The 26,732-nt window shown below is 54.9% G+C and overlaps 1 protein-coding gene across 5 annotated transcripts in view; it reads left to right on the forward strand.

The window, feature by feature from the left end:
* The window catches only part of GTF2IRD1 (GTF2I repeat domain containing 1), a 120,434-nt gene that overhangs the window by 12,317 nt on the left and 81,385 nt on the right, over positions 1 to 26,732 (forward strand). For 4 of the 5 annotated variants that reach the window (XM_044936345.2, XM_044936346.2, XM_025275718.3 and 1 more), the window contains exon 2: positions 26,424 to 26,552. The exons of the other annotated variant lie outside the window; for it this stretch is intronic. In XM_044936345.2, the coding sequence (XP_044792280.2) occupies positions 26,430 to 26,552 (123 nt within the window). In that variant the 5' untranslated portion in view covers positions 26,424 to 26,429. The remainder of the gene's footprint in view (positions 1 to 26,423; positions 26,553 to 26,732) is intronic. 5 annotated transcript variants of the gene reach the window in all.

Genomic DNA, 26,732 nt, shown 5'->3' on the forward strand with positions numbered 1-26,732 from the left:
TCAGCCCTTCTGCAAACATCTACACACGTCACTGGGCGGTGGGCTGTGCTGGGGGCTCTGCTCAGGGGAAGGGCTGGGGGGAGTCAGGCGAATGTTTGCTCCTCTGACAGGCTTTGCTTTGAAGTTGGCCCCTAAGGCTTCTGCTGTGTGCCCCCGGGGAAGTTACTCAGCCTTTCTGAGCGTCCGTGTGCTCATCTGTCAGATGGGGAGAGGCTTTGTGCTTGGAGGCTGGCTGTGGGGAACTGAAAGAGAGACGCTAACAGCACAGCACTGGGTGGCCACACAGGGTTGCTGATGATGTGACTCAGGTTTCGTGGAGTTCAGCCAGACCCAAGGCCAAGGTAGGATTTGGACAGAACAGCTCCGTGGGGGCCTGGCTCTTAACCTCCCACCACTGCTCTGTGAGGGGGGGAGGAACAGGGTGCCATGGATGTCTTTACCTGGCAGGGGGAGACTGAGGCCGAGAGGGGGAGAGCAGGTTGCCCAGCATCACTTTCCTGGTGGGTGGTGGAGCCTCAGCTGGACCCAGATCTCCCAGGGGCTGGACCCCTGCATACTCCTGAGACCATGGGCTGATGGGGGTCTGCCCATCAGCAGCGATTAGGACCTAAGGAGGGGATGGTGTGACCTGGGCTGGGCTCCTCCAGGCTCTCCCTGACTCTGGGGTTGGGCGAGGACAGGCATGGGTCACTTTATTGGATCACACCACCTGGCTAGAGCTTGAGGGGAGTCCTGGGTTGTCCCTGGTGGATCAAGGTAGCCAGGCTCACCTCACCTTACCTGAGTGAGGGTAGAGGTGGGGGTGACGAGTTTGGAGAAGGAAGTGGTGTCTGCATGAGTCTGAGTATACTCAGGAGGAGGGCCAGGGAGAGGAGCCAGAAGGAGGCTGGGAGCCCTGGCTCCCGCTGGCTTGTGTGATGGAGGGCAGGTCACCTACACACTGGGCCTCAACCGTCCAGCATAGGGCGGATGATGGTCTAGATCCTGCCTCCCTCCCATGGTGCTGGGGCCTCAGACGTGATGGTGTGTGAAAGCTGTGGCTGGAGAAGGGTGGTGGGTGTGCACTGGTGTGTTGGGGTCTGTGAGCATCCAGCCACAAAATGCATGTCACCCCTCTGGGGACCTGGTTATTCCCAGATGGCTCAGTGGTAAAAACTCCACAGGAGACACACGAGACGTGGATTCGATCTCTGTGTCGGGAAGATTCCTTGGAGGAGAAGATGGCAACCCACTCCAGTATTCTTGCCTGGAGAATCTCATGGACAGATGAGCCTGGCGGGCTACAGGCCATGGGGTCTCGAAGAGTGGGACACGACTGAGTGAGCAACCCCCGATCACCACGACACCCCTGTGTCTCCGTCGTGTTTGGTGGTCTTCCTCATCTAGAGACACAGTGGGTGTGCAGGTGGTACTTAAATAATTGTGAAAGGAATGGATGGGACTTGGGGCGTTGGCAAATGTCGGCTAAGACGTGTATGCGTGTAGACAGAGGGTGTGTGTACACACGCTGGGGAGGTGGCAGGTGCAGTTAACATACCTGTTAAACGGACATCTGGATGGTGGTCACCTCCTCTCATGTGTGGGTCACCATTTACAACCTTTGGCTTCTCTTTCTTCACCTGGGAGCTCTGGGGCGGGAACTGGGCCTGATCCATCCCAGTTCTGGGTCCCGCTCACAGCAAGTGCCATGAAGATACTGTGCAGTCTGAGTCCCAGGGCTTCCCGGGTGGCTCAGTGGTAAAGAACCCGCCTGCCGATGCAGGAGCGCGGCTTCGATCCCTGGGTCGGGAAGATCTCCGGAGAAGGAAATGGCAACCCACTCCAGTATTCTTGCCTGAGAAATCCTACGGACAGAGGAGCCTGGTGGGCTACAGTCCACAGGGTTGCAAAGAGTGGGACATGACTGAGAACACCCGTATCAGTCAGAATCCCACGGTATCCTTTCGGTGGATGAGAGACTCAGGAGAGTGGACTGGACTGGGACTGGGGGAGCCCCCGGAATGGGGAGGTCAACGAGAAAGGGTCCTGGGGGTAGGGTGTAGTGTCAGGATTTAAAAGAGCATGAACAGGGACTTCCCTGGTGGTAAGCTTCCAGTGAACGGGTCCTGAGTTCAAACCCTGGCCTGAGAACTAGATCCCGCATGCCACATCTAAGAGTTAGCAGGCTGCAACTGAAGATGCCGCATGCTGCAACGAAGATTGAAGAGCCCACATGCCACGACTAAGATGCGGCGCAGCCAAATAAAATATTTTTAAAAAATAAGTAAAATAAAGGAGCAGGAACAAGAGGTGACGGGGCTGGAGAGCATCCAAGTTGGGGGGGTTGAGGCCTGTGGATAGGCCAGCAGTGAGGAGCGAGTGACTCTGGTGGGTGCTCTGGGGCAGATCGGAGCAGGTATAGAGGGCGGATGGCCGGGTGGGGCGGTGGTGCACCTTCTGTCTGGACCTGAGAACTTCACGTCCAAGGACTTGCCTTCCCGATGGGGAAACTGAGGCTCCGGGAGGGGGGTGGTGCCCAGGCTCCACTTCAGGGTGTCATCAAGAGTTAGAAGCCAGGTCCCTTCCCTGGGACCTTAGCCCTCCACCCCTGCTGGCTCAGAGGTCAGGGCAGTGGGTGGAGTGGGAGCCATAAACAGGAGGAAGGAGGGAGCTGGCAGGCGGGGCTAGGTTGCCAGTGGAGGGTGGGAGCCTGGGTGCCAGCCCAGTGCCTGGGGGATTAGCTCACCCACAAGTGATTAGCTTTTTTTTTTTTTTTGGCTCAGTCTTTTCCTAACAAGAAAAGGCCTGAGGCTCCTCGTCCACATCCTTCTGAGAAGTCCTGTTTACGTCTGGCGAGGGGGCTCTCGGGAGATGCGGTCGCCACGGGGGCTGGCACCACCCCAGTGCTGGCTTCTCCCCACCGTCTCCAGACACCCAGCCCCCCAGCTCTACACATGCCCAAGAACCAGTGCATATGGTACACAGCTGAGCTGCCCAGGGGCAGCTGAGTGCCAGGCCTTCGTTTCCTTCCCGCCCAGCACTTAGGGGAACAGAAGGGCCCTTGTGCCACCCGTCAGGAGCCCCAGGTGAGCTCACCTGGAGTTGATGAGACAGGTGATGTCAGGAGAGACAGCCACTCAGCAGGTGACGTCAACGTGAAGTCGTCACCATCGTCCCGGCCGCTTCTTCAAAGAGCCTGAATGATCTCCAGGCTGGAGGCAGACAATTTTTCACATCTTATCTCACACATGGTCTTTATGATGCTAAGACCAGCAGATTTGGTGGTGCCGTTTCGCTCAGGAGGAAACAGGCATGGAGAGTTTGGGTGCCCAGTGGGAGTCACAGGCCGGTGATAGCTGGGTGGATACCAGACCCCAGCTTTGGTGCACCCTAAAGCCCAGGCATTTCCCCCCGCCTCCTCACACTGAGAGGGGCAGACAGGACAGCATGGGAACTCAGGCCAGCCGGCTGAATGCACATGGGACGGGGTTGGACATGCCGGGGGAGGGCCTCGGATGCCAAGGGTGGCGGAGTTTGGCTCAGCCTGTTTTTTGCCTTTCCCTCACTCTCAGACTTGTGCTTCCTTTTAGCAACTCATTCATCCACCCAGCACGTATTATGGACTGCCTGCTGTGGTTCTGGGGGACAGCCATGGGCAAACTAAAATGCCCTCCTTGGGACTTCCCTGGCAGTCCAGTGACTAAGACTTCACGCTCCCAAGGCAGGGGACTCAGGTTCGATCCCTGGTCAGGGAACTAGATCTCACATGCATCTGTCCTGCTGCAACTAAACAGATCCTGCATGCCTCAACGAAGATCCCGTGTGCCAGAACTAAGACCTGGTGCAGCCAAATATTAAAAAAAAAAAAAAAAAAGTTCCCTCCCCACGTGTGCATGTCCTGTTTGAGAGACTGGCGAAACCACTTTCCCTGCCTCCCGGGCTGGCCTTCCGATCCAGCCTCCGCCAGCTCGCACACACCTTCCCGTCCAATGGAATGAAGCGGCTGTGGGATCGGGACGCTTCGTTGTCCTGGATTGGTGGAGGGCTTGGCATAAGGGTTCTTCTGTCTGGTTCTAGAACTTAAAGGGTTTGGGTCCATCTGGAAGGACCCGGGAGGCTTGGGCCGCAGCAGAGACTGTGTTTCCCTCCAGCCGCACTGGTTCTGTCTGGGTTGCTGCTGCTGCTCTCTGGTTGCCCAGTCGTGTCCGACTCTTTGCAGCCCTGTGGACTGTAGCCCCCAGGCTCCTCTGTCCATGGGGATTCTCCAGGCAAGAATACTGGAGTGGGTTGCTATGCTCTCCTCCAGGGGAATTTTCCTGACCTAGGGATCAAACCTGTGTCTCGAGTCTCCTGCTTAGCAGGTGGATTCTTTACCAGTGAGCCACTGGGAAGCCTCTATCTCGCTGTTACCTGAGCCTTGAGAGTCCTTTCCTCCCCTTTGGGTCACCTGGTTCTGGGTTATCTCATCCTAAAGAAGGAAGCCCTGGGAGTTCCCTGGTGGTCCAGTGGCTAAGACTCCGCACTCCCAATGCAGGGGCCTGGGGTTCTATCCTTGGTCAGGGAACTAGATCCAATATGCCTCAACTGAGATCCTGCATGCTATGACTAAAGATCCCACATGCTTCGACTGAAAGATCTCACGTGCCTCAGCTTAAGATCCTGCGTGCCTCAACTCAGACCCAGCACAGTCAAATAAATTAAGAAAAAAAAGAATGAAGCCCTTTTGAGCCCACCCCACTTTCCGTTGGAGAAGGCAACGGCCCCCACCCCAGTGCTCTTGCCTGGAAAATCCCATGGTCGGAGGAGCCTGGTGGGCTGCAGTCCATGGGGTCGCGAAGAATCGGGCACAACTGAGTGACTTCACTTTCACTTTTCACTTTCATGCATTGGAGAAGGAAATGGCAACCCACTCCAGTGTTCTTGCCTGGAGAATTCCAGGGACGAGGGAGCCTGGTGGGCTGCTGTCTATGGGATCACACAGAGTCGGACACGACTGAAGTGACTTAGCAGCAGCAGCAACAGCAGCACTTTCCGTACCTCCTTTATCACATGGACCCCAGCAGCCTCCACCGACTTCCACTCAGCTCTTTGCCTCCACTCCCCTCAGCCCACCCATTTGCTGTCTGCCTTCCTTGTGTTCCTCTAGGCTCCTTGCCCAGCCCCCTGACCTCTGACCTCTGCCCTTCTCCCCTCCCCTGACTCTCTGACTCGCTTGAGTCCCGGCTTTCCCTGGTTTCTCCCACTGTGTTCTCCCAGGCACGCCAGTCCACGCACGGCCTTGGCTGCCACCCTACCTACCCCGTATCAGATCTTGTCCCTCCCGCCTAGGGCTCCCAGTCAAGCCCTGATCATCCCTGGGGACGCCAGGCCCACCCTCTCGGCCTCCTGTCCAGCCTTCTCCTTCTGTTCCCTGCTCAGCTGGGGGCACCGTCATCTACTCCATCAGCAGGATTAGAAACCTGGATATCACTCCAGGTGTCCCTTAGGCTTCCTCAGCCCCACCGCTTCCCCCAACCACTCAATCATGGAGCTCTGCCTTGTTTGCTGGTCAAATCACATCCATCCACTCCTTCACCAACCACCCCCACCCCCCAGCCTCGCCCTGAGATGTGGCCATCTCAGGCCTGGACTGTTGCATAAGCTGGACAGCTGCCACTTCCCCATCTCTGGTCCTGCCCCCTAAAGTTCACCTGCCAGGACCCCCTAAAGTTCCCAACCCATTGGTGGTTCCCATGCCCTGGAGCCGGATCCCCAACCCATGGTACTGGTCCGTGGAACTTAAGAACTGGGCTGCACAGCAGGTGGGCGAGTGAAGCTTTGCCGCTCCCCATTGCTTGCATTTCCGCCTGAACCATCCTCACCCCTATCTGTGGAAAAATTGTCTTCCACGAAACCAGTGCCCCGTGCCAAAAAGGTTGGGGACTGCTGCCCTAAAGGATGATGACCTTCTGAGGTCCTTGACCTGACCCCAGTGGCCGTGCCCGTATCTTCACCCACCACTTCCTGCCCAGCCATGGGGAGCCTGGCCGCTTCCCCACCCCATTCACTGCTCTGCTCGACTCGACTGAGACCGAGACACGTGGGTGGCCCGGGCTGGTGGTTGGGTTTTCTGGGCAGCGGGTAATTTGGCTCTCCTTCAAACAGTCCTGCCGTATTTGCTCAGCATTTGATTCCAAGGAGGTGGGCCCAGCAGGGGGCAGGGCAGTGGTCCCCCTTGTTGATGAACAGTGCCTGGGTATCGGTCCCCTGGCTCTGCCCCTCCCCCACAAACCCCTGCTCCCCCGTGACATGACCCTGCACTCGGGTTGGGTGTCACCTCCTCCAAGGAGCCTTCCCTGATTCCACCTCCTGCCACCCCGTGCTTCTTACGTGTCACTCATTTTTACCTTTGATGAAAGTATAATTTACTTACATCAAAATGCATAAATCTTAAGTATCCAGTGATGAATTTTCACCTGTGTATGTGTGTTAGTCACTCGGTCATGTCCTACTCGTTCCAACCCCATGGACAGTAGCCCACCAGGCTCCTCTGTCCATGGAATTCTCCAGGCAAGAATAGTGGAGTAGGTAGCCAGTCCCTCCTTCAGGGGATCTTCCCAACTCAGGAATCGAACCCGGGTCTCCCACACTGCAGGTGTATTCTTTACTATCAGAGCCACCAGGGAAGCCCTTAACCTATATATATAACCCCACGTAGTATGTGTTAGTCGTTCAGTCGTGTCCAAGTCATTTCAACCACGTGGACTATAGTCCACCAGGCTCCTCTGGCCATGGAATTCTCCAGTACCCCATGTAACCAGCACTCAAATCAAGAAGTGTTATCCTGTTTTAATCTCTTCTTTCTGAACCTATTTTAACTGTCCTTTCAACTCCCAGCCTGGGACTGTCTTCCAGAGCAGGAGTGCCTGCTGTCTGTCTCTCTGCTCTGTGGAAGGAAGTGTGATGGTTCTGGTGTGTGTGTGCGTGTGGTCACGTCCCCACGTGCGTGATCATGCCTTAGGGGTGGAGCACGGCAGGGGCTGTGGCTGTGGGAACCTGTGCGTTTAGAGCCTGGCCCTGCTGCAAGGCCAGATGCCCCATCCTTGGCTGGGAGAGGGCCTGATCCTGCTCCCCGGCCCGGGGCCTCCGCAGGGAGCCGCCGCCCCGCCCGGAGAGGCCCCTACCGGCTGGCAGCCTGGAGATTAGTTTCCAAGGCCACAAGGCCAGTTGCCATAGGCACGCGGGCCCGAGTCAGGATCGCGATTGCTCATCCTGGTCACGCAGGCGGTGGCCGCCCCTGCCCGCCCGCCAGGAGCCGGAGCCGGGCTTTAAATAACGAAGTGGAAACCTGACCCTGGGGAGCTGTCTGCCCACGAGAGCCTGGCCTCCCCTCCTGCTGGGGCAGGCCCGAGGGTGACCCAGACACTCGATGCTGCCAACAGCACCCGCCCCGTCTCCTCTGGGGCACAGCCTGGGTTTCAGGGTTTCCCTTCCTTGTCTTAGCGCCCAGAGCGCAGGCATGGCCCTAGCCTGGTCCTGGGGGCCCCCATCTGAGAAGAGAACACCATCATGAGCCCCCTTCCCCACCTGGGAGGGGTAAAGCCCTGTCTTCCAGAACCCAGGGCTCATCAGCGACGGGGCTTTGCTTGGCCAGGCCCCATCTCCTCCTCCAGGAATGGGGAAGGCCTCTGTGGTTTTCCCAGGAAGTGGCATGATGCACGTGTATCCCTGAGTCTGCCCTTTGCCCTGGCCTGGGCTGCTTTCCTGTGCTGGGCGTGGGCGGCAAGTGGGTTGGTTCTTTAAAAAAAAAAAAAAAACTTTTTAAGAATATGGTTTCTGTTACTTCTTTCCAAATGGCAAAAAGTCATACTCCTCATCTCAGACCACAAAACTGCAGAACAGTAGAGGGGAGAAAGCCATTTGTGGATGCCGCCTGTTGGAGATAAAACGTCTAGAATCTCCATCTAGGCTTTTCCATGACATCGTCTGTCTGTATGAAGCTGGTTTTCAGCCCCCGTGGGGCACTTAGGTTGCCTGCCATTTCTCATTCTTGTGTGCTGGTGTGTTTATTTATGGAGGTCCTGCTTGGGTGAAACATCTTGTACATAAATCTTTGTGTTTTGCGTAATTTTCTCAGGATACATTGATAGGGAATTCCCTGATGGTCCAGGGGTTAGAACTGTGAGCGTTCACTGTCGAGCCTGGGTTCAATCCCTGGTCACGGAGACAAGATCCTACAAGCTGTGTGACCAGGAAAAAAAATGTCTAAATTGAGAAAAGGAACTGGGTCAAAGGATTGTTGTTGTTCAGTCTCTCAATTGTGTCTGACTCTGGGACCCTATGGACTGCTGCACACCAGGCTTCCCTGTCCTTCACCATCTCCCAGAGCTTGCTCAAACTCGTGTCCAACGAGTCGGTGATGCCATCCAACCGTCCCATCCTTGGTCATCCACTTCTCCCGCCCTCAGTCTTTCGCAGCATCAGGGTCTTTTCCAATGAGTCGGCTTTTTGAATCAGGTGGCCAGAGTATTGGAGCTTCATCCTCAGCATCAGTCCTTCCAGTGAATATTCAGGGTTCGGTCAAAGGGTGGCAACTCGGTTAAAGCTCTGGAGACTTATCAAGACAACTTTCTTTTTTTCTGTTTTTTTTCTTAAGGTGTTTAAGAAATTATTTATGTTTATTTGGGGCTGTGCTGGGTCCTCGTTGCTGCGCGCGGGCTTTCTCTAGTCGTGGCGAGCAGGGCTACTCTCGTTGTGCGGGATCAGAGGCTCCAGAGTGTGGGTAGTAGTACTCCAGAGCAGTAGTTGCGGTACTCGGGCTTAGTTACCCCTTGGCATGTGGACTCTTCCCGGACCAGGGGTTGAACCCGTGTCCTCTGCATTGGCAGGTGGATTCTTAATCACTGAACCACCAGGGAAGTCCAAGACAACTTTGCTGTGTAACTGGGGATCCCAAATCTGTCTTTTTAAAAACTTATTATTAAGGGGAAAAATAAAAGCTATTTAAAAATCAGCAACTCGATGAATGTTAGAAACCAAGTCACCCAGATAACCACCCAGACCAAGCTCAGAGCATTCCCAGCCGCCCAGAAGCCTCTATCATGCCCTCTTCCATCAATCACCCTACCCTGCCTTCCTGCCAACATGACCACCATCCTGACCTGTAACATCAGAGTTCAGCCTGTGTTTGAAACGAACATAAAGGGGCTCCTACAGCCTGATCTTTCGCGCCTGGATTCCTGCATCATATTGGAGAGATTTCAGCCGTGGCGTGGCCTGTCACTGTGGTTAGTTCATACGTCTGATGTCTTTTTCAACAGACCAGGCACTAGAGAGAACGCAGTGAAGGCAAGCATGTGATCAGTACGCTGAAAACAAGATACCGTCTGAATTATTGACCGTTTTCAAAGACATGAAGTACGTTTCCATAAAGGCCTTGCTCTGATGAATAGGAAGGACTCGGCAACCAGTGCAGCACTTAAGCTCATGGGAGAGCATGCCATGCTCTGGGGCGACCATGCGCTGGGTGTGCAGGGATCGAGGTACAGTCTGTGCCCTCTGGATCTTGGTTTCCCCAGAGACACATGGAGGTTGTAGGATGAGGGTCGATCCTGCCCTGAATGCTTGGACTCTATACACTTAGAGACACTAAGAGTGCTTTTCTTAAGTGGGTGAAGTTTGCTCCTGCGATCCTGTTTACCAGCTTGCTTCACTTTTGAAAAAAAATATTTATTTGTCTGCACTGGGTCTTAGTTGCACAGGGATCTTCAGTCTTCATTTGGCTGCATAGGATCTAGTTCCCTGACCAGGGATCAAACCCGGACCCCCTGTATTGGGAACATGAAGTGTTAGCCACTGGACCACCAGGGAAGTCCCACTTGCTTCACTTTCTACATAAAGTGGACGTGAACAGTTCTTGATCTCTGCCCGCGTTACCACCAGGCCAGGTGACTTGACTGAAGGATCTTTGCAGGTGGTGTCCATCTGTTCTTTAAAAACAGCCACAGACCCGAGTCTCTAAGAGGCCTTGGGAAGTGGGCAGCTTTCCCTTGAAAATCCCCAGGGATGGGGAAGCCCCGGGCCCACCATTTGGGAATAGCCCTCCCCGTGGGGAAGCATTTCCTGTATAGAGTCAAAGCCTGTGTCCCTGTACCCTCTACCAGAGTGATGTCAGTGCACCTGGACTGGTGTGGGGCTTCAGGAGCCAGCCACGGAACCAAGGACTGGGGGGACGATGGGCATCACCAGGCCTGCATCACGGGCTCCCTTGCTAGTGCTTGGTAAATGGTAGCTGCTGCTGTTAATGTTCTTAACTTTTTTCTTAGTTGAGGAGATGTTTGTTGTGTGCATGTGTGTGGGTTTTTTTTTTTTTTTTGGCTTCACCGGGTCTTAGTTGTGGCATGTGAGATCTTTAGTTGTGTCTTGCAAACTCTCAGTTGCAGCATGTGGGATCTAGTTCCCTGACCAGGGATCGAACCTGGGCCTGCCGCATTGGGAACAAGGTTTGGGGAGGTGAAATAACTTACTTCCTGCAAGGCAGGGCTTTTCTCTCCTGCAGCAGTGCCCGGCACCAGGGCTTTCTAAAAGTTATTGGGGGACTTCCCTGGTGGTCCAGTGGTTGAGAATCCGCCTTGCAGTGCAGAGGACGCTGGCTTGATCCCTTGTCGGGGAACTAAGATCCCATGAGCCTTGGAGCAACTAAAGCCACACATCTCAACTAGAGAAGCCACCCACGCCGCAACTAGAGAAAGTCCATGCACCACAATGAAGAACTCACGCAGCCAAAGAAACAAAAGGATTAATGGATGGATTTATTTTCATTGCTTTATATCCCACCTTATTTCAGAAGTGATTTGAAAGACTGATAAAGAAACATAAACTATACAGGAAGATGGTAGAAAGAAGACAGTAACACAGGAGTTGTATCCTAGCGCGGAAGCAGAAGTGAATCTGAATTTGATGAAAATGCATGCCGTGGAATCTGTTTCCGTTAGCATTGTGATCGGTTGTAGGTAATCTGATAAACAGGGACTTGAGAAGTGAGGGGTTTGTTTTCTCCTGTAATGAGGAGTCTGGAGGCGGGTGGCCCAGCCCTGGGGCGTGGCCTTCTGCGACTTCAGGGAGAGCAGTGCCTTCCCTGCCCTGGCTCTTCCATCCTAGGTGGTGGCTTTGGTCACCCTGGTCTCAAGGGAGTGCGGGCCACCAGGCAGCAGGGGGACGGGTGGGCCAGTCAGTGCCTGCTCCGTGGGTGGGAGAGAAGAGCATCAGGTAGGGGCTGAGTGAGCCCCAGAACCCTAGATTCTTTCTGTTCGTTAATCACCAATGGGATGGCCACTCTCTAGTTGCCAGTTGGAAAGGGAGTGTTGGTCTGTTATATGATACACCAGGAGACAAAAACAAATGGATGATTTTTTTTTTTTTGGCTGTGACTTGTAGGATCTTAGTTCCTCGACTGGGACTCGAACGTGGGGTCCCGGCAGTGAAAGCACCAAGTCCTAACCACTGGACTGCCAGATAATTCAGTGAGTGTTCTTTTCTTTTTTTTTTTAATAACTGGTAAAGGTTGATTGAGCAATCCCATAGACAGAGGAAGGAGCCTGGCAGGCTACAGTCCACGGGATCAGAAAGAGTCAGGCATGACTTAATGACTAAACAACAGAAAGTAAAGGTTGACTTAACTAGGATGCTTTTAGCTGCAAGGAAGAGAAACTTCCGTCGAACGCAGCTTACAAAACACAGACTTTTATCAGCCAGCTTGAAGCCCGGAGGTGGTGCATCCTGAGTCACGGGGGTCCCGGTTTTCCTACCAGTGAACTCTGCCGTCCTCTGCGAGATGGCTCCACCTCCTGGGTGGCCCCCCTCGTGGTCCTCAGATGGCTTGGAGGTGTCACTTTCAGACCATCCAGACATCCTCACTTCAGTCCCTTTCTAAGAGCAGGGGAAACTTTGCTACATGCTTCGTGTCTCAGTGGCCAGAAGTGGGTTCTGTGCTTCTCTTTAAACCAGTCCCAGGAGAGGGATTGGGATCGCTTTGATCTAAGCCTCAGAGCATCACCAAAATTCCCTGCCCTGGGCACCTGCCTTTAGGTGGCGGGACACAGTGGACACTCTCTTAGCAGGGAGGAGGGAAAGGACTGGGGGTCAGAGGTGGGATCGTGATTCAGGTGTCTCAACCAGAAATCTGGGCTGGACATCCCTGGTGGTCCAGTGGTTAGGAATCCGCCTGCCAGTGCAGGAGACACGGGTTCCCTCTTTACTCTGGGAAGATCCCCCGTGCCTCAGGGCAACTAAGCCCGTGCGCCACAACTTGAGAGCCTGCGAGCCACGACTTCTGAAGCCCGTGCTCTGCAACAAGAGAAGCCACTGCGATGAGATGCCCGCGTACTGCAAGCAAGAGTAGCCCCCACTCACTGCAGCTAGAGAAAGCCCTTCGTGTGTAGCAACGAAGACCCGGTGCAGCCATAAATAAATACAATTAATTAAATTTAAAAAGTCCAGACTGTCTTTCATAGTACAGCAGCCATTGTAAGACCCCCAGCTCCAGCTGTCCGAGTCGAGCCAGCCTGGGCAGACGGGAGTGGAAGTCAGGGCCGTGGCCTCTCTTGTTCTCTGCCAGCTGCAGCGATGGGTGGGCAGTGGGGAGGGGGCGAGAATTCAGGGCCCCGGGCAATTTCTTCCCCACTGGGGAGCCCCTGGGACAGGATATGCAGTGGAGAGTAGGGCTGCTGGGCGGGGGGGGGACAGGGATGCCCCCCTCCACCTCAGGAAGGGAGAAAATACTTTTTGTTTGTTCTCTCAAGCTTCTTTTTCAAGAAACACAGGCATATGGCAGCGGATGGTGCGGGGGCCGTGTTTGGGTGGTGTCTCTGCTCTTGCCTTTGCCTTTTGCGTGGTGATAGTATTTTTTTTTCCCACGGGCTCTAGTGCCCAGCTGGTGCATCGGGCAGTGAGACTTCAGTCAGGTGCTCCCCGGTATCCGGAAGAATTTTAGCTCTTCCCAGCAGTGGCTTCTGGCATTTCCCATAGGGAAGGGATGGGAGAAGTTTCCAGCAAACCCAGATCTGAGCTTTTTAGAGGTCTGAGCTGAGGAATGTGTGTCCAGGAGATCAAGGATGGGGGCCAGAATTTGTGAGGGGGGATGTGGTGGCTCAGTGGTAAAGAAGCTGCCTGTAATGCAGGAGACACGGGGTTCAGTCCCTTAGTCAGGAAGATCCCCTGGAGAAGGGAATGGCAGCCCACTCCAGTATTCTTGCCTGGAGAATCCCATGGACAGAGGAGCCTGGCGGTCTACAGCCCATGGGGTTGCAAAGAGTCAGTCGCTCAGTTGCGTCTGACTCTTTGCAACTAACACACACTTCCCTGATAGCTCAGTTGGTAAAGAATCTGCCTGCAATGCAGGAGACCCTGGCTGGATTCCTGGGTCGGGAAGAGTCACTGGAGAAGGGATAGGCTACCCACTCCAGTATTCTTGGGCCTCCCTGGTGGCTCAGCTGGTAAAGAATCTGCCTGCAATGCGGGAGACCTGGGTTCGATCCCTGGGTTGGGAAGATCCCCTGGAGAAGGGAAAGGCTACCCACTCCGGTATTCTGGCCTGGAGAATCCCATGAACTGTGTAGTCCATGGGGTTTCAAAGAGTCAGACACGACTGAGTGACTTTCATGGTGAGTGAAGGGTCCTGGATTCATTCCAGAGGGTCCTGTAATGGATTACTGTAAACTTGGTGCCTTGAAACAACCCGAATTTATTCTCTCGCCGTTCTGGAGAACAGAACTGAATCAACACCACTCGGCCAAAACCTGTGCTCCCTTTAGTGGCTCTCGGGGAGCATCTGTTACTTGCCTTCTGGTTTCTGGTGGCTGCTGGCATGTCACGGCTCGTGGCCGCATCACTCTGGTCCTCAAGGCCAGCATCTTCCCATCTGTCTGCTTTGTCTTCATGTGACCTTCTGTGTTTGTCACACCTCCTTATGTCTCTGTGTTGAGATATATGGGGACTTCCCTGGTGGTCCAGTGGCTAAGACTCCACGCTACCAACACAGGGGGCCTGGGTTCGATCACTGGTCAGGGAACTAGATCCCATACGCTTCAACTAAGAGTTCAAGTGGTGCAACTGTAAGATCTTAGGTCTTCCCTGGTAGCTCAGACAGTGAGGAATCTGCCTACAATGCAGGAGACCCAGGTTCCATCCCTCAGTGGGGAAGATCCCCTGGAGAAGGGAATGTCTACCCACTCCAGTATTCTTACTCTGAGAATCTCATGGACAGAGGAGCCTGGTGGGCTATAGTCGATGGGGTCACAAAGAATCGGACATGACTGAGCAACTTTAAACTATCCTCCACGCCCAAACTAAAAACAAAAAGATCCTTCGTGCTGCGGCTAAGCTCTAGAGCAGCCAAATTAAATAAATAAATAAATATTTTTCAAATTAATTTAAAAAAAGTTTACATGTAATGGCATTTAGGGCCCACCCAGATAATCCAGGATAATCCCTGCATCTCAAGGTCATTAACTTAATCATATCTGCAAAAAATGATTTTTCCATATAAAGTGACATTTCAGGCTTCAGACATGACTGTTTTGGGGACCTACCACAGGTCCTTAAGGGCAAATTTGAGCAGCCATTCTTATAGAAGGACTCTCTGGTAGTATATACCAACTAGGAAGAAGGAGTCGGACACGACTGAGTGACTTCACTTTCACTTTTCACTTTCATGCACTGGAGAAGGAAATGGCAACCCACTCCAGTGTTCTTGCCTGAAGAATCCCAGGGATGGGGGAGCCTGGTGGGCTGCCATCTATGGGGTTGCACTGAGTCAGACACAACTGAAGCGACTTAGCAGCAGCAGCAGGAAGAAGGAGGGGGTGGAAATTCCCAGCAACCTCTCTTCTCTTCCCAGCTCAGCTCTGCCCCACACTGGTGTGGCCTTGCCCTCGTGCCTGTGGACATTCTAAGTATATATTCAAGTTCTATTCATTCTCCCAAACAGCTGCCCCCTGGGGATGCACCTACACCTTCATACTCTGCCCTCGGGCGTGTCAGTTACCTGTCACTGCATAACAAATAGTCCCAAACCTAGCAATATCAAGCAGCAGTCATTTCTCAGTTTCACACAATGTGGGTTTTGACTAGACTCAGCAAGATGGCTCTTACTTGGGGTTTCTCCTGCAATTATGGCCAAAAGATAGTTGGGGGGGACTTCCTTGGTGGTCCAGTGCTGAGACTGCTTCCAGTGCAGGGGGCCCAGGTTCGATTGCTGGTCAGAGCACTAAATCCCACATGCCACCCCTGAAAGTTTGCATGCCACAACTAAAAAGATCCTGTGTGCTGCAGTTAAAACCTGGCACGGCCAAATAAATGAACAAACCAGCCAATCCCAAACACTTCCCCTGACTCATAGAATGAGGGTTGTATATCTCCAAGCCAAGCTTCCTGCCTATGCCTCTCTCCACAGAAGTGACAATACCATCTATCCAGAGTTCCCAGAGAACTCCTACTCACCCTTCAAAATCCTTTCAACAGTCATCAACTCAGGGAAACCTTGTTTGGAAACCCTGACTCCCCAAAGGCTAAACAAACAGAAATTATTTAAATGAAAGGGAGATGGTCCTTTTTTCCTCGTGTCAAACCCTGTTGTCTGGGCCAGCAGGGAGGTGTTTCTAGGAGCTGTGCAGTAAATGAATGGGGGTGAAGGGAGGACCAGGAAGCGTTGCCCCTGGGGCCTCCCCACAGTAGCCAGGCCTCCAGCTTCTGTCATGCTGATGCAGGCTGCCCCTGATCCCCCAAGAGTGCACTGCCTGGGGACTGCGTCCCAACCGATGGCCGGGTGGGTATGCTCTCTGTTCTCTCCCACTGTGGCTTTGCTGCGTGGCCACCGAGCACCCAATGTAGCCCTAGGAGTTTAACAACTGTGTATGGAAGGGAAGGGGGGCACCCACCACATGTGCCCCTGATATGGGGGGACCCGGACATGTAGGCACGTGGGAGGAGGACTTCGGCTGCTGCACACCCAGCCCGTGGGTGGCTCGTCGCTCATCACCGCCCCAGACACGCTGTTTGCAGGAGGGCCGGTGGCGTTTGTATCTTGGTTCACTCCTAAGCCAGAGGCACAGGTGACCATCCGCAGCCTGGTGGGGTCCAGCCTCTTGGTCTCACTCTGGCTGGGGGCTGCTCTTGTTATGTGTGTGTTACATACACACTGTCTCTCTCTCTCTCTCTTTTCTTTTAACCCATCCCCTTTCGAACGCAGATGCTCACTCACCTCCACCCCTTTAAGCACACTCTTCAACCTCTGGGGTGACTTTGAAGGTCTGGGGATTCCCATTTGGGCCACTGGCCAGGGATGGCCTCCGCCAAAGTGGCCCTGGGTTCTGGGGACAAGCTCGCTTCCTGCAAGCCCAGGAAGGAGAAACAGATCGTCCTCTCAGATGTCTCCTCACCTGCGCCTGCACTGGGGTCTCACAGATAAGGAAGCAGGGTGCCGGGTGGGCCCCCTCTCTGCCAGCCAGCCAAGACCACCGATCTTTTTCACTGCTGCAGGGGGAAGTGAGTTGAAGGCTCAGTCCTGGGGTGGAAGGAACCGGGCTTAGCTGGTGTGATCTGGACTCAGGCCCTGGCTTTGCTGCATCCTGGCTTTGGGATGCTCAAGCCTTGAAATCCTCCTCTGTGGAATGAGGACGGTTGTATTGCTGTATTTAGAGTGGATCACCAACAAGGACCTTCTGTAGAGCGCAGGGAACTCTGCTCGGTGTACGCGGCAGCCTGGATGGGAGGTGGGTTTGGGGGAGAATGTGTGCGTGCTCAGTTGCTCAATCGTGTCTGACTCTGCGACCCCACGGACTGTCGCCCGCCAGGCTCCTCTGTCCATGGAATTCTCCAGGCAAGAATACTGGAGTGGGTAGCCATTCCCTTATCTAGGGGATCTTCCTGATCAAACACAGGTTTCCTGCATAGCAGGCGGGTTCTTTACCGGCTTCCCCTTGGGGGGAGAATGGATCCATGTGTGTGTATGGCTGAGTCCCTTCACTGTTGACCTGAAACTGTCACGACATTATTAATCAGCTGTTCCCCAATATGGGCTTCCCAGGTGACGCTAATGGTAAAGAACCCGCCTGCCAACGCTAGAGACGTAGCAGACGGGTTCAGTCCCCGGATCGGAGAGATCCCCTGGAGTGGGGAATGGCTACTCACTCCAGTATTCGTGCCTGGAGAATCTTCATGGACAGAGGAGCCTGACGGGCTTTAGTCCGTAGTGTCGCAAAGAGTCAGACACGCCTGAAGCGACTTGGCATGTACCCCAATACAAACTAAAAAGTTCCAAAAAAGATGAAGATAGTATAAGGACTGAGAAAAAAAGAAAAGGAAAAAAATGAGGATGGTTGTCAGAATTAAGTGCTTTGGGGTCTAACCCAGTCCTGGGACCTGAGAAGCAGCCCTGTGGCTCTCCCCCTCCCCCCGGGCACCCCCTGCCCTGACTCTGACCCCCTCTGTGTGTCCCCTGCTGGTGCCCCAGGTCCCTCATGGCATGGAGGACTGGCACCCGGGCTCCTGCAGTCAAGTTCATAAGCCCTGACCTGGTTCCCGCCTGCCTGCCTCCAGCCAGGGGCAGGGCCAGCCCACCGGTCTCATCAGCCAGCCACCCAGCTGGGCTGTCCCTGTGCCTGGGGTTCCTCTGAGTTAGGGGTCTTGCCCCAGGGAGGCGCAGAAAGAGAACAGACCGTGTGTCAGATGTCCCGAATCTCATCCTGACTTCACCACTCACTTTGAGGAAAAATGTCATCCCTCTGGGGGCTTGGTTTTCTTCCACCTTTAAGATGGGCCCAGGGGACTTCCCTAGTGGTCCAGTAGCTAAGACTCCATGCTTCTAATACAGGGGGCCCGGGTTCAATCCCCGGTCAGGGAATTAGACGCCACAACTAAAGATCCCGCCATGCCCAAACCAAGACCTGGCACAGCCAAATAAATAAATATTAAAGGGCTTCCCTGGTGGCTCAGTGGTAAAGAATCCACCTGCCAGTGCCAGAGACACAGGTTCGATCCTTGGTCCAGGAAGATCCCAATGCCTCGGAGCAACTGAGCCCAACGTGCCACAGCTAGTGAGCCTGTGCTCTAAACCCCAGGAACCACAACTAAGGAGCCCACGTGCCACAAATACTGAAGCCCGTGCACCCTAGCGCCCGTGCTCCGCAGCAAGAGGAGCCACTGAAGTAAAAAGCCCAGGCACCGCAATCAGACAGTAACCCCTGCTCGCTACAGAAAAGCCTACACAGCAACGAAGACCCAGCACAGCCAAAAATAAATAAAATGTTTTAAAAGTGGCTAATTTAAGAAAGAATGGGCCCTGTTACACTCCAGGGATGGAGGTCATAGCCGTCGGCATGCTGGTAAACGGGCACTCCCAGGGGAGGTGGACAAAGAGAGGAGGAGGGAGCTGGAGGGGGAAGCAGGGCAAGGAGGGTTCAGTTCAGTTCAGCTGCTCAGTCGTGTCCGACTCTTTGCGACCCCGTTAACTGCAGCACGCCAGGGCTCCCTGTCCATCACCAACTCCCAGAGTTTACCCAAACTCATGGGCATTGAGTCGGTGATGCCATCCAACCATCTCATCCTCTGTTGTCCCCTTCTCTTCCTGTCCTCAATCTTTCCCAGCATCGGGGTCTTTTCAAATGAATCTGCTCTTTGCATCAGGTGGCCTAAGTATTGGGGTGTTGAACCCCTGGACGAAGGGGCCACCCGTTGCTGGAGAAGGTCCGGTTCCCATCAGAGTGAGGTCTTCCCAAGCACCCAGGCCATGCACAGCAGTGAGGACAAGTTCAAGAACAGCCCCCCACCCCCAGCCTTCCAGCTGGCCCTGAGCGCCCAGTGTGGGGCCTTTAGGACTGGAAACCCCTGCCAAAGTGCTGTCTCCTTGCCCTCGCCCTAGCCCCAGTGCCGGACAGAGTGGTCTTTCTGGGCCCGGCTCCCGTGGGGGCCTCCCTCCCGGGGCAAGTCTACCTTGAATCAGGGCAGCCGTGACTCAGCCGTGGACACAGCACTCAGCTAAGCTTTGGCTCTGACACCGGGCAGGCCTCCAGCTGTCGGCGGCCAGCAAAGCTGCCACTGTCTGGGCCAGGAATCCTGAGCAAGTGTGGGAGGCGGGTAGCGGGCAGGAAAAGCCAAGATGCTTGGAAACTTCCCCGGAGATTATCCAGGCCCAATACCCGATTGCATGTCAGAATCCTTGGGACACTGAAACGTACAGTGTCCTGAGTTCAAGGCAGACCCCGGGGCTTCTGGGGGGTGGGGCCTAGGAAGCTGGACTGGCAGGTGTGGGTGGCAGCTGGGCTGCCTGCCCTCCTCACTCACAGGTGGGCAGAGCAAAGCTGGGAAGCTGGGTGACAGGGATGGTGTCACACAGCAGTGTCCCTGCAGACCAGGGACCCAGGGTCTGCCCTCCACCTCCCCCAACTCCGCCTTTTGTTGTCTCCCTGTGGACTGTAGCCCGCCAGGCTCCTCTGTCTATGACATTTTCCAGGCAAGAATACGGGAGTGGGCTGCCATGTCCTTCTCCTTTCCCCACCCAGGGATTGAACTCCAGTCTCCTGCATTGGCAAGTGGATTCTTTACTGCTGAGCCACCAGGGAAGCCCGATCTGCTCTTAGGGGCTTCATAAAAGCCTCAAAGGTTGTCCTGTCTGCTACCCGTGTGCCCTTCAAGCACATCAGGAGAGTGGCTTCCTCCCCGCTGCTGTGATCTCCTGGATGAAGCAGCGCCCCCCTCCTCTGGGAGACCCCCCTTTTGTCCCCCTCCCCTGAGGAGCTCCCAAGACCATCTCTCATCTCTAGGTGAAATTGGGTATTTTGGACCCAAAGGCAGGACCTATTGTCTGTGGCTTTGTCTCCCTTATTTGGTGTCTGTCCTTGTTCTCAGTGGCCAAGAGGGGTGTCTGGGCTCCTGGTCCTCCTGATGCCTGTGTCCTGGGGAGACCGCTCTGCCTGGGACTAAGGGGATTCTGTGCTAAAACCAGGACAGTCCCAGGCAAACCGGGGCGAGTTGGTCAGTCTGGCTGAGCATCAGCTGTCGATTCCATCAGCTGATCTTCCTGCTTCCTGCATCCTGGCAGGTGTGAGCAGTACAGTCCTCACGGCGCACCTCAAGGGGAAAGGACCAGGTTTGGGGTCAGAGAGACAGATGGACAGACCTCATCCTCACTACCCACTGACTGGGGCCTTAGGCGAGTCTCTGTGATGGAAGGATGATGTAGCGAGGAAGGATGCTCACGTGCAGATGCGCCACTCTGGACGTTCTGACAAGCTTTGAGGTGGTGCTGATGCTGCCAGTCCTGGGACCATACTTGCAGGAGCACCTGTACAGGACACCTGTCAGATCCCTCACTTTCAGTTCCGGGACCATTCCTCCTCCGTGATCCAAATACGTTCAAAATTGCAATCCCCCAGATTACCTGTTGGGAGCCAGGCAAGCCCGTCGTTGCCAGACAATAGCTTTTGAACACCCTGGCTCCCAGCCAAAGTGGCTGACCATCACATTTATTATTACCCCATGCAATTTGCATGGGGATCTTAGTTCCCCAGCTGGGGATTGAACTCATATAGTGGGAGCTCAGAGTCTTAACCCCTGGACCCTGGAGCTAGGGAAGTCCCTAACTCCCCTAATATTCGTTGAGTGTCCTTGAAAACTCAAGCAGGCATTTGAGGCAGTGAAAATACAGTAAAGCAGACACCCTCTGGTCTCCCGGAGCCGAGTTCCAGTTGGGGAAATCTGGCAGGAAGCACGTGAGCAGGTCGCTTCAGACACTATGAAGGAAATGAATGAAGAGATGGGGGTGGGCTGCCATGTGGCTGCCGGGTCAGGGAGCTGATGGAGCGAAGGGGGCAACGGGAGAAGAGAGACCTGCCAGAACCTTCTCTTCCAGAGGAGTCGAGTCCAAGGCCCCCGAGGGGTGCACACGGTGTGTCTGGGCAACGGAAAGAGGGTGGCGCTGGAGCCCAGTACAGTGGGGCTGGAGCGGCAAGGAAAGGGGCAGATGGGCCTGGGACCCATGGGCCTACCGCTTGGGGAGGCGACCTTCTGCCAGTGGTGGGAACCCCCTGGAAGCTTCTTACGGGAAAGCCACGTGAGATGATGTGGCTGCTGTTTGCAGGGAGCCCGTGGGGGCAGGAGGAGGTCAGAGAGACCTGTGAGAGGCCATTGCCATGGAGTGGGTGAGCGAGGAGGGCAGCCTGGATGGGGAGGTGGCGAGAGGTGGGCAGACCTGGGTGCATTCTGGAGCTGAGCTCATGGGACTCCCCCCCTCCCCCCGGATCGTTTCAGGGGTGAGAGAGGTGGGACCGGGGATGAGGTCCCTCGGTGTCCGCCTGCACCTGAGCTGATGGTGGGAGAGGAGAGGATCTGAGTGGGGAATGTGGGCCGTGTTGTGTTTGGATTGCTTGCTGGGCACTGAACAGTTGATGTGGAGGAGGCAGCATCCCAGGAGAGGAGGGAGAGAGGTGGAGAAGCACCAGCGAATAGATGATGTGTAAGCCGAAAGAAAGTGAAAGTTGCTCAGTCATGTCCCACTCTTTGCGACCCCATGGACTACACAGTCCATGGAATTCTCTAGGCCAGAATACTGGAGTGGGTAGCCTATCCCTTCTCCAGGGGATTCTTTACCAGTTGCCTGGAGAAGGAAATGGCAACCCACTCCAGTATTCTTGCCTGGAAAATACCATGGATGAAGGAGCCTGGTAGGCAACTGTCCATGGGGTCGCAAAGAGTCGGACACAACTGAGCGACTTTTCTGTAATTACAGCTCTTTACCAGTTGAGCCACAAGGGAATGGGCTTCCGTGATAGTTCAGCTGGTAAAGAATCCGCCTGCAATGTGGGAGACCCGGGTTCAATTCCTAGGTTGGAAAGATCTGCTGGAGAAGGTATAAGCTACCCACCCCAGTATTCTTGGGCTTCCCTGATGACTTAGCTGGTAAAGAATCTGCCTGCAGTGTGGGAGACCTGGGTTCGATCCCTGGGTTGGGAAGATCCCCTGGAGAAGGGAAAGGCTACCCACTCCAGTATTCTGGCCTGGAGAATTCCATGGACTTTGTAGTCCATGGGGTTGCAAAGAGATCAGACAGGACTGAGCAACTTTCCCTTTCAAGGGAGAGATTGCCTCCCAGCCAGGGAGGGAGTGGGAGAAGGGTGGGGAGAGGGCCTTGGACCCTCAGCCGGCAGCACCAGGAGGGTGGGGAAGCCAGGTGTGTGGCCCTGGTGCCCTTGGGAGAAATGTTTGCGGTGGGATGCTCACGGCCCCACTGCTGCCTCTCGGCCCCTGCTGACCTTGTCCCCCGAGGAACTGGGGCGTGAGTGGAAGTCCCTTGTCACTCAGGGCTTCCTTGCTACTTGTGCCCCAGGTTGGGAGCCGGTCACCCGTGATGTCACTTCTGATGGCCTCTCTGGGTGACACAGAGCAGCCCTTAGCTGCCCCAGCCTCACCCTGTCCCCATCCTCGCTGGCGTGTGACCTGTGTCGTGGCTCAGGCGCTGGCCTCCCATCTGTTGCCCCCAGGGACCGTCTCCTGTACTTTCTGAGTCACTTGCCTCTTGCTCAGCTAGCATATTCATGCTCTCTGTTCTGTGCAGTCTGTTGGTCTTATTGGGTGGTTTTCTTCTGCCTCATTTTCAGATTAGAAGTAGCCCCACCTGACACATTTCTCACCTTATACCTTACATTGGGATTCCCTGGTGGCTCAGATGGTAAAGAGTTTTTCCTGCACTGCAGGAGACCTGGGTTCGATCCCTGGGTCGGGAAGATCCCCTGGAGAAGGGAATGTCAACCCACTCCAGTATTCTTGCCTGGAGAATCCCATGGACAGAGGAGCCTGGCGGGCTACAATCCATGGGGTCACAAAGAGTGGGACACGACTGAGCGACTTCACTTTCACTTTTCCCACCTTGCACATGAGAAAATAGGGTCTAGGTGGTTGACCCCGTGTGGTCCTGGCAGCCCCAGGCCTGGGTCTCATCACATATGCATGGTTCCCAGCTCCTAGCTCCCGGCCTTTCCAGCACTCTGGGCCCCGCCCCTTTCCAGCACTCTGGGCCCCGCCTCTTTCCAGCACTCTGGGCCCCGCCTCTTTCCAGCACTCTGGGCCCCGCCTCTTTCCAGCACTCTGGGCCCCGCCTCTTCCACTAGCAGCAGCTCAAGCCGCAGGAACCTGCCCCTCTCAGGGGCTCAGGAGGATCTTCTCTGTCCTGGGAGCACGATGGACAGGAATCAGGGGACGGCCCACAGCCCAGCCCCCTCCACACTCCCCTCCTCCTTCCCTAAGTCCCTGGCTCCTTCCTAAACGGATTAGGACCTTTGCCGGAAGGAGCCGGGCAGCCGTCTGGGGTGACCCGGAGGCCAGGCCTGGAGCACTGTCTGGTGCCTCCTGCTTTGCCCTGATTTGATTTGCGCCCCAGCAGCTGGGAGGCTGGCAGCCTGAGGCCTTTCTGGAAGTGGCTCAAGGGACTGGGGAGGGCTGGGGGGTGGCTGAGGGGAGGGGGCAAGGCTCCATGCACCCCAGTCAGGCCAGCCTCTCAGCTGCTCTCGCAACACCCCCACAATTAGGCTTCGTGTCGCAGAAAGCCCCTGGTTGCTGCTTGGTCCATTCGCATGTCCTATCCAGGGCCTGGCATAACCCTCAGCATCCCTTAATGCTGCCAGTTTCAAGCTTTTATTAAAAAATAAGGCAAGAACTTGTCCAGTGGTTAAGATGCCTCGCATCTACTGCGAGGGGTGTGAGTGCGATCCCTGCTTGGGGAACTAAGATCCTACATGCCAGCAGCCAAAAAAAAAGATGGTTGATAGTGTATTTCAGGTGTTCCGTAGCTTTCCTGTCTGCTTGTTATCAAAGTTACTGAGAATGGGGTATTAAAACATTTGACTGTAATTGTGGATTTTTTTTCCCCCTTAGGTAAGACAACTTAGGAGAATAAATACATTTTAAAACATTTATAAGTGAACCCATACTCACTTGGGGCAACTGCTGACCTGGCCAGTTATTAAAATTAATATTTATGTACAACTAAGTAGCCAGCTTGGGCCAGGACAGCATCCAGAGCCAAGCTCTTGTTGTTTCATCACTAAGTCCTGTCTGACTCTTTGTGACCCCCATGGACTGCAGCACGCCAGGCTTCCCCGTCCTTCACTTTCTCCCAGAGTTTTCTCAAACTCAAGTCCATTGAGTTGATGACATCCAACCATCTCATCTGCTGTCCCCTCTTTCTCTTCCTGCCTTCAGTCTTTCCCAGCATCAGGATCTTTTCCAGTGAGTCGGCTCTTCGCATCAGGTGGCTAAAGTATTGGAGCTTCAGCTTCAGCATCAGTGCTTCCAATAAATATTCAGGGTTGCTTTCCTTTAGGATTGACTGGTTTGATCTCTTTGTAGTCCAAGGGACTCTCAAGAGTCTTCTCCAACACCACAATTCAAAAGCATCCATTCTTCAGCACTCAGCCTTCTTTATGGTCCAGCTTTCACATCTGTACATGACTACTGGAAAAACCATAGCTTTGACTGTATGGACCTCTGTCAGCAAAGTGATGTCTATGCTTTTTAATACGGTGTCTAGGTTTGTCATAGCTTTTCTTCCAAGGAGCAAGCGTCTTTTAATTTCATGAGAAAAGCTCTAGCGCATCCCTGATTCCTTTGAATGTTTCCGTCAATGAAGTTGGACATGTCTCACCATGTCACATGTGACAGGCTCTGATATTTGCTGTTCTGTGTCATCGATTTCACGACCCACTAAAAGGCCACAGCCTGCGGTTTGGACCACCCTGAGCTGGGCCCTGGGGGTGCAGCGGGAATTGGCCGACCAGTCCCTGCCCTCATAGAGTTTATGGTCTGGTTGGGTGGCAGCTCTGATGGCAGAAGACACTCTGGACTTAGCACCAAGGCAGCAGGTCCAGATGTCACTGCCGGGGCTCTCCAACCCCCGGCCCCAGTTTTGTGCACAGACTCCTTCCCCGCCCGGAAGCCAAGAGGGCAGGATTCACAGACTCCCTCTGATGCTTGCAGCTCTGCTGCCTGTTCCCTGGCCAGAACTGGCCACCTGGGGCCTCTGTACAGAGCACTAGAAGGCCTGAGCCTGGGGAGGGGATCGAGGGTCCCTGTCTGCTCTCTGCCCTCTCCTTTGCTTGGACTGGCGAGGGGGCAGGTTGCCCATAGGAAGATGCTGGCACTGGGGCATTCTGGGGGAGGGATCCCTGGACCTGATTCTTGGGGTCAGGAAAGGGAGGGGCAGGATGGATTGGGGCAGGGGGCAAGGGAGGCTGACGTTTGTTATCCAGTGGGGCCCCGGCCCGGCCGGGTGATGTAGGGCCAGCAGGCCTGTCCTCGCCAGGCGCAGCCCCGATACGGGGCCCTGGTCTGAGGGCGCCCCAGCTCTGTCCTCCGGGAGTCTCATGACAAGGGGCAAAGTCCTGTCTTGGGGAAACCTCATCTGGGATGAAGGGGCCTCTGCCCTGCTGTATCTCTCTGCACCCCTGAGATTCAGTCCTGACAGCCAGGAAGTAGACTGCAGCTCCACAGCCTTGGGGCAGCAGCAGCCTTGCCCCTGGGAACTGTGATGGGGTCGGTCAGGGATAGAGGGGAGGCCAGTGGTGCCTGACCCATCCTGCGAAGGAAAGAGTAGGAGAGGGGGCAATCCAGGGAGCCTTCCCAGCAGAGATGACAATTGAAAGCTAAGGGGGCAGGGGTTTCCCTGATGGTCCAGTGGTTAAAACTCTGCCTTTCAATTCAGGGGGCAGGGGTTCAATCCCTGATTGGAGATCTAAGACACACACACCCCTACCCCCCACCCCCGCCATGCTGTGCAGTGTGGCCAAATACTAAAAAAAAAATTGTTTTCTTTTAAAGCTAAGAAAGCAGTCAGTAAATGCCGAAGGGGCCAGGGAGGGTATTCAGAGAATAGAACCTGTGACAGCTGAGGACCCATAAAGGGTGGTCATATGTCTGGGGGATGGTGACTTTTAGAGGACTCAGAGCATGGGGGTATAAGGAGGAGCTGAGGCAAGGGACAAGTCTGGAACCTGGAATACCGAGCTGAGGAGCTGAGAGCTAGCATGGGCAGTAGGGAGCTATGGAGGGTGTGTGAGCAAGGGAGGGCCATGCCAGAGCAGTGTGTGTGGGGAGAGCTGGCATTTAGGGCCTGCCAGGCAGACTGCTCATGACACTGGGCTTGGCTCCGGGGTGCAGACTTGGGGAGACAGACCCTCAGTTGCTCCGCCGCCTGTGTCCCACACCTGTGACGCGCTGTGCAGGCTGCAGAGGCTCCAGGCCTGTTAGAGCTCAGAGTCCTTCATGCATGGAAGGCCCTTGGGGGAGGAGAAGACCAGTCCTTGACTCGTCCCACCTGGGAGGTGGAGGTGGTCTCTGGGGCTCGGCGGATTATGGTGGGGACAGATGCTATGCGTGCCCCGCCCCACCCACCTCCGCCTGCTCCCCCCCGCTCCATCCAGGCGACCATGGCCTTGCTGGGAAAGCGCTGTGACATCCCCGCCAACGGCTGCGGGCCTGACCGCTGGACCTCCGCCTTCGCCCGCAAAGACGAGATCATCACCAGCCTCGTGTCTGCCTTAGATTCCATGGTGAGTGCCCCGGGGGCAGTGGGACAGCCGGCCTTCGTAACTCTGGTGCTCACAGGAGCCCCGCTGATCTAGGCCTCAGTGTCCCCCGCCTGCCCCAAGGCCTCTGCCCTCACCAGCATGAGATCAAGCCTGTGAAACCTCAGCCCTCATCCCCTCACCCCTTGTCTTCATTTCGTCACC

Source organism: Bubalus bubalis, chromosome 24 (assembly GCF_019923935.1).
Source record: "Bubalus bubalis isolate 160015118507 breed Murrah chromosome 24, NDDB_SH_1, whole genome shotgun sequence".
NCBI classification, from domain to species: Eukaryota; Metazoa; Chordata; class Mammalia; order Artiodactyla; family Bovidae; genus Bubalus; species Bubalus bubalis.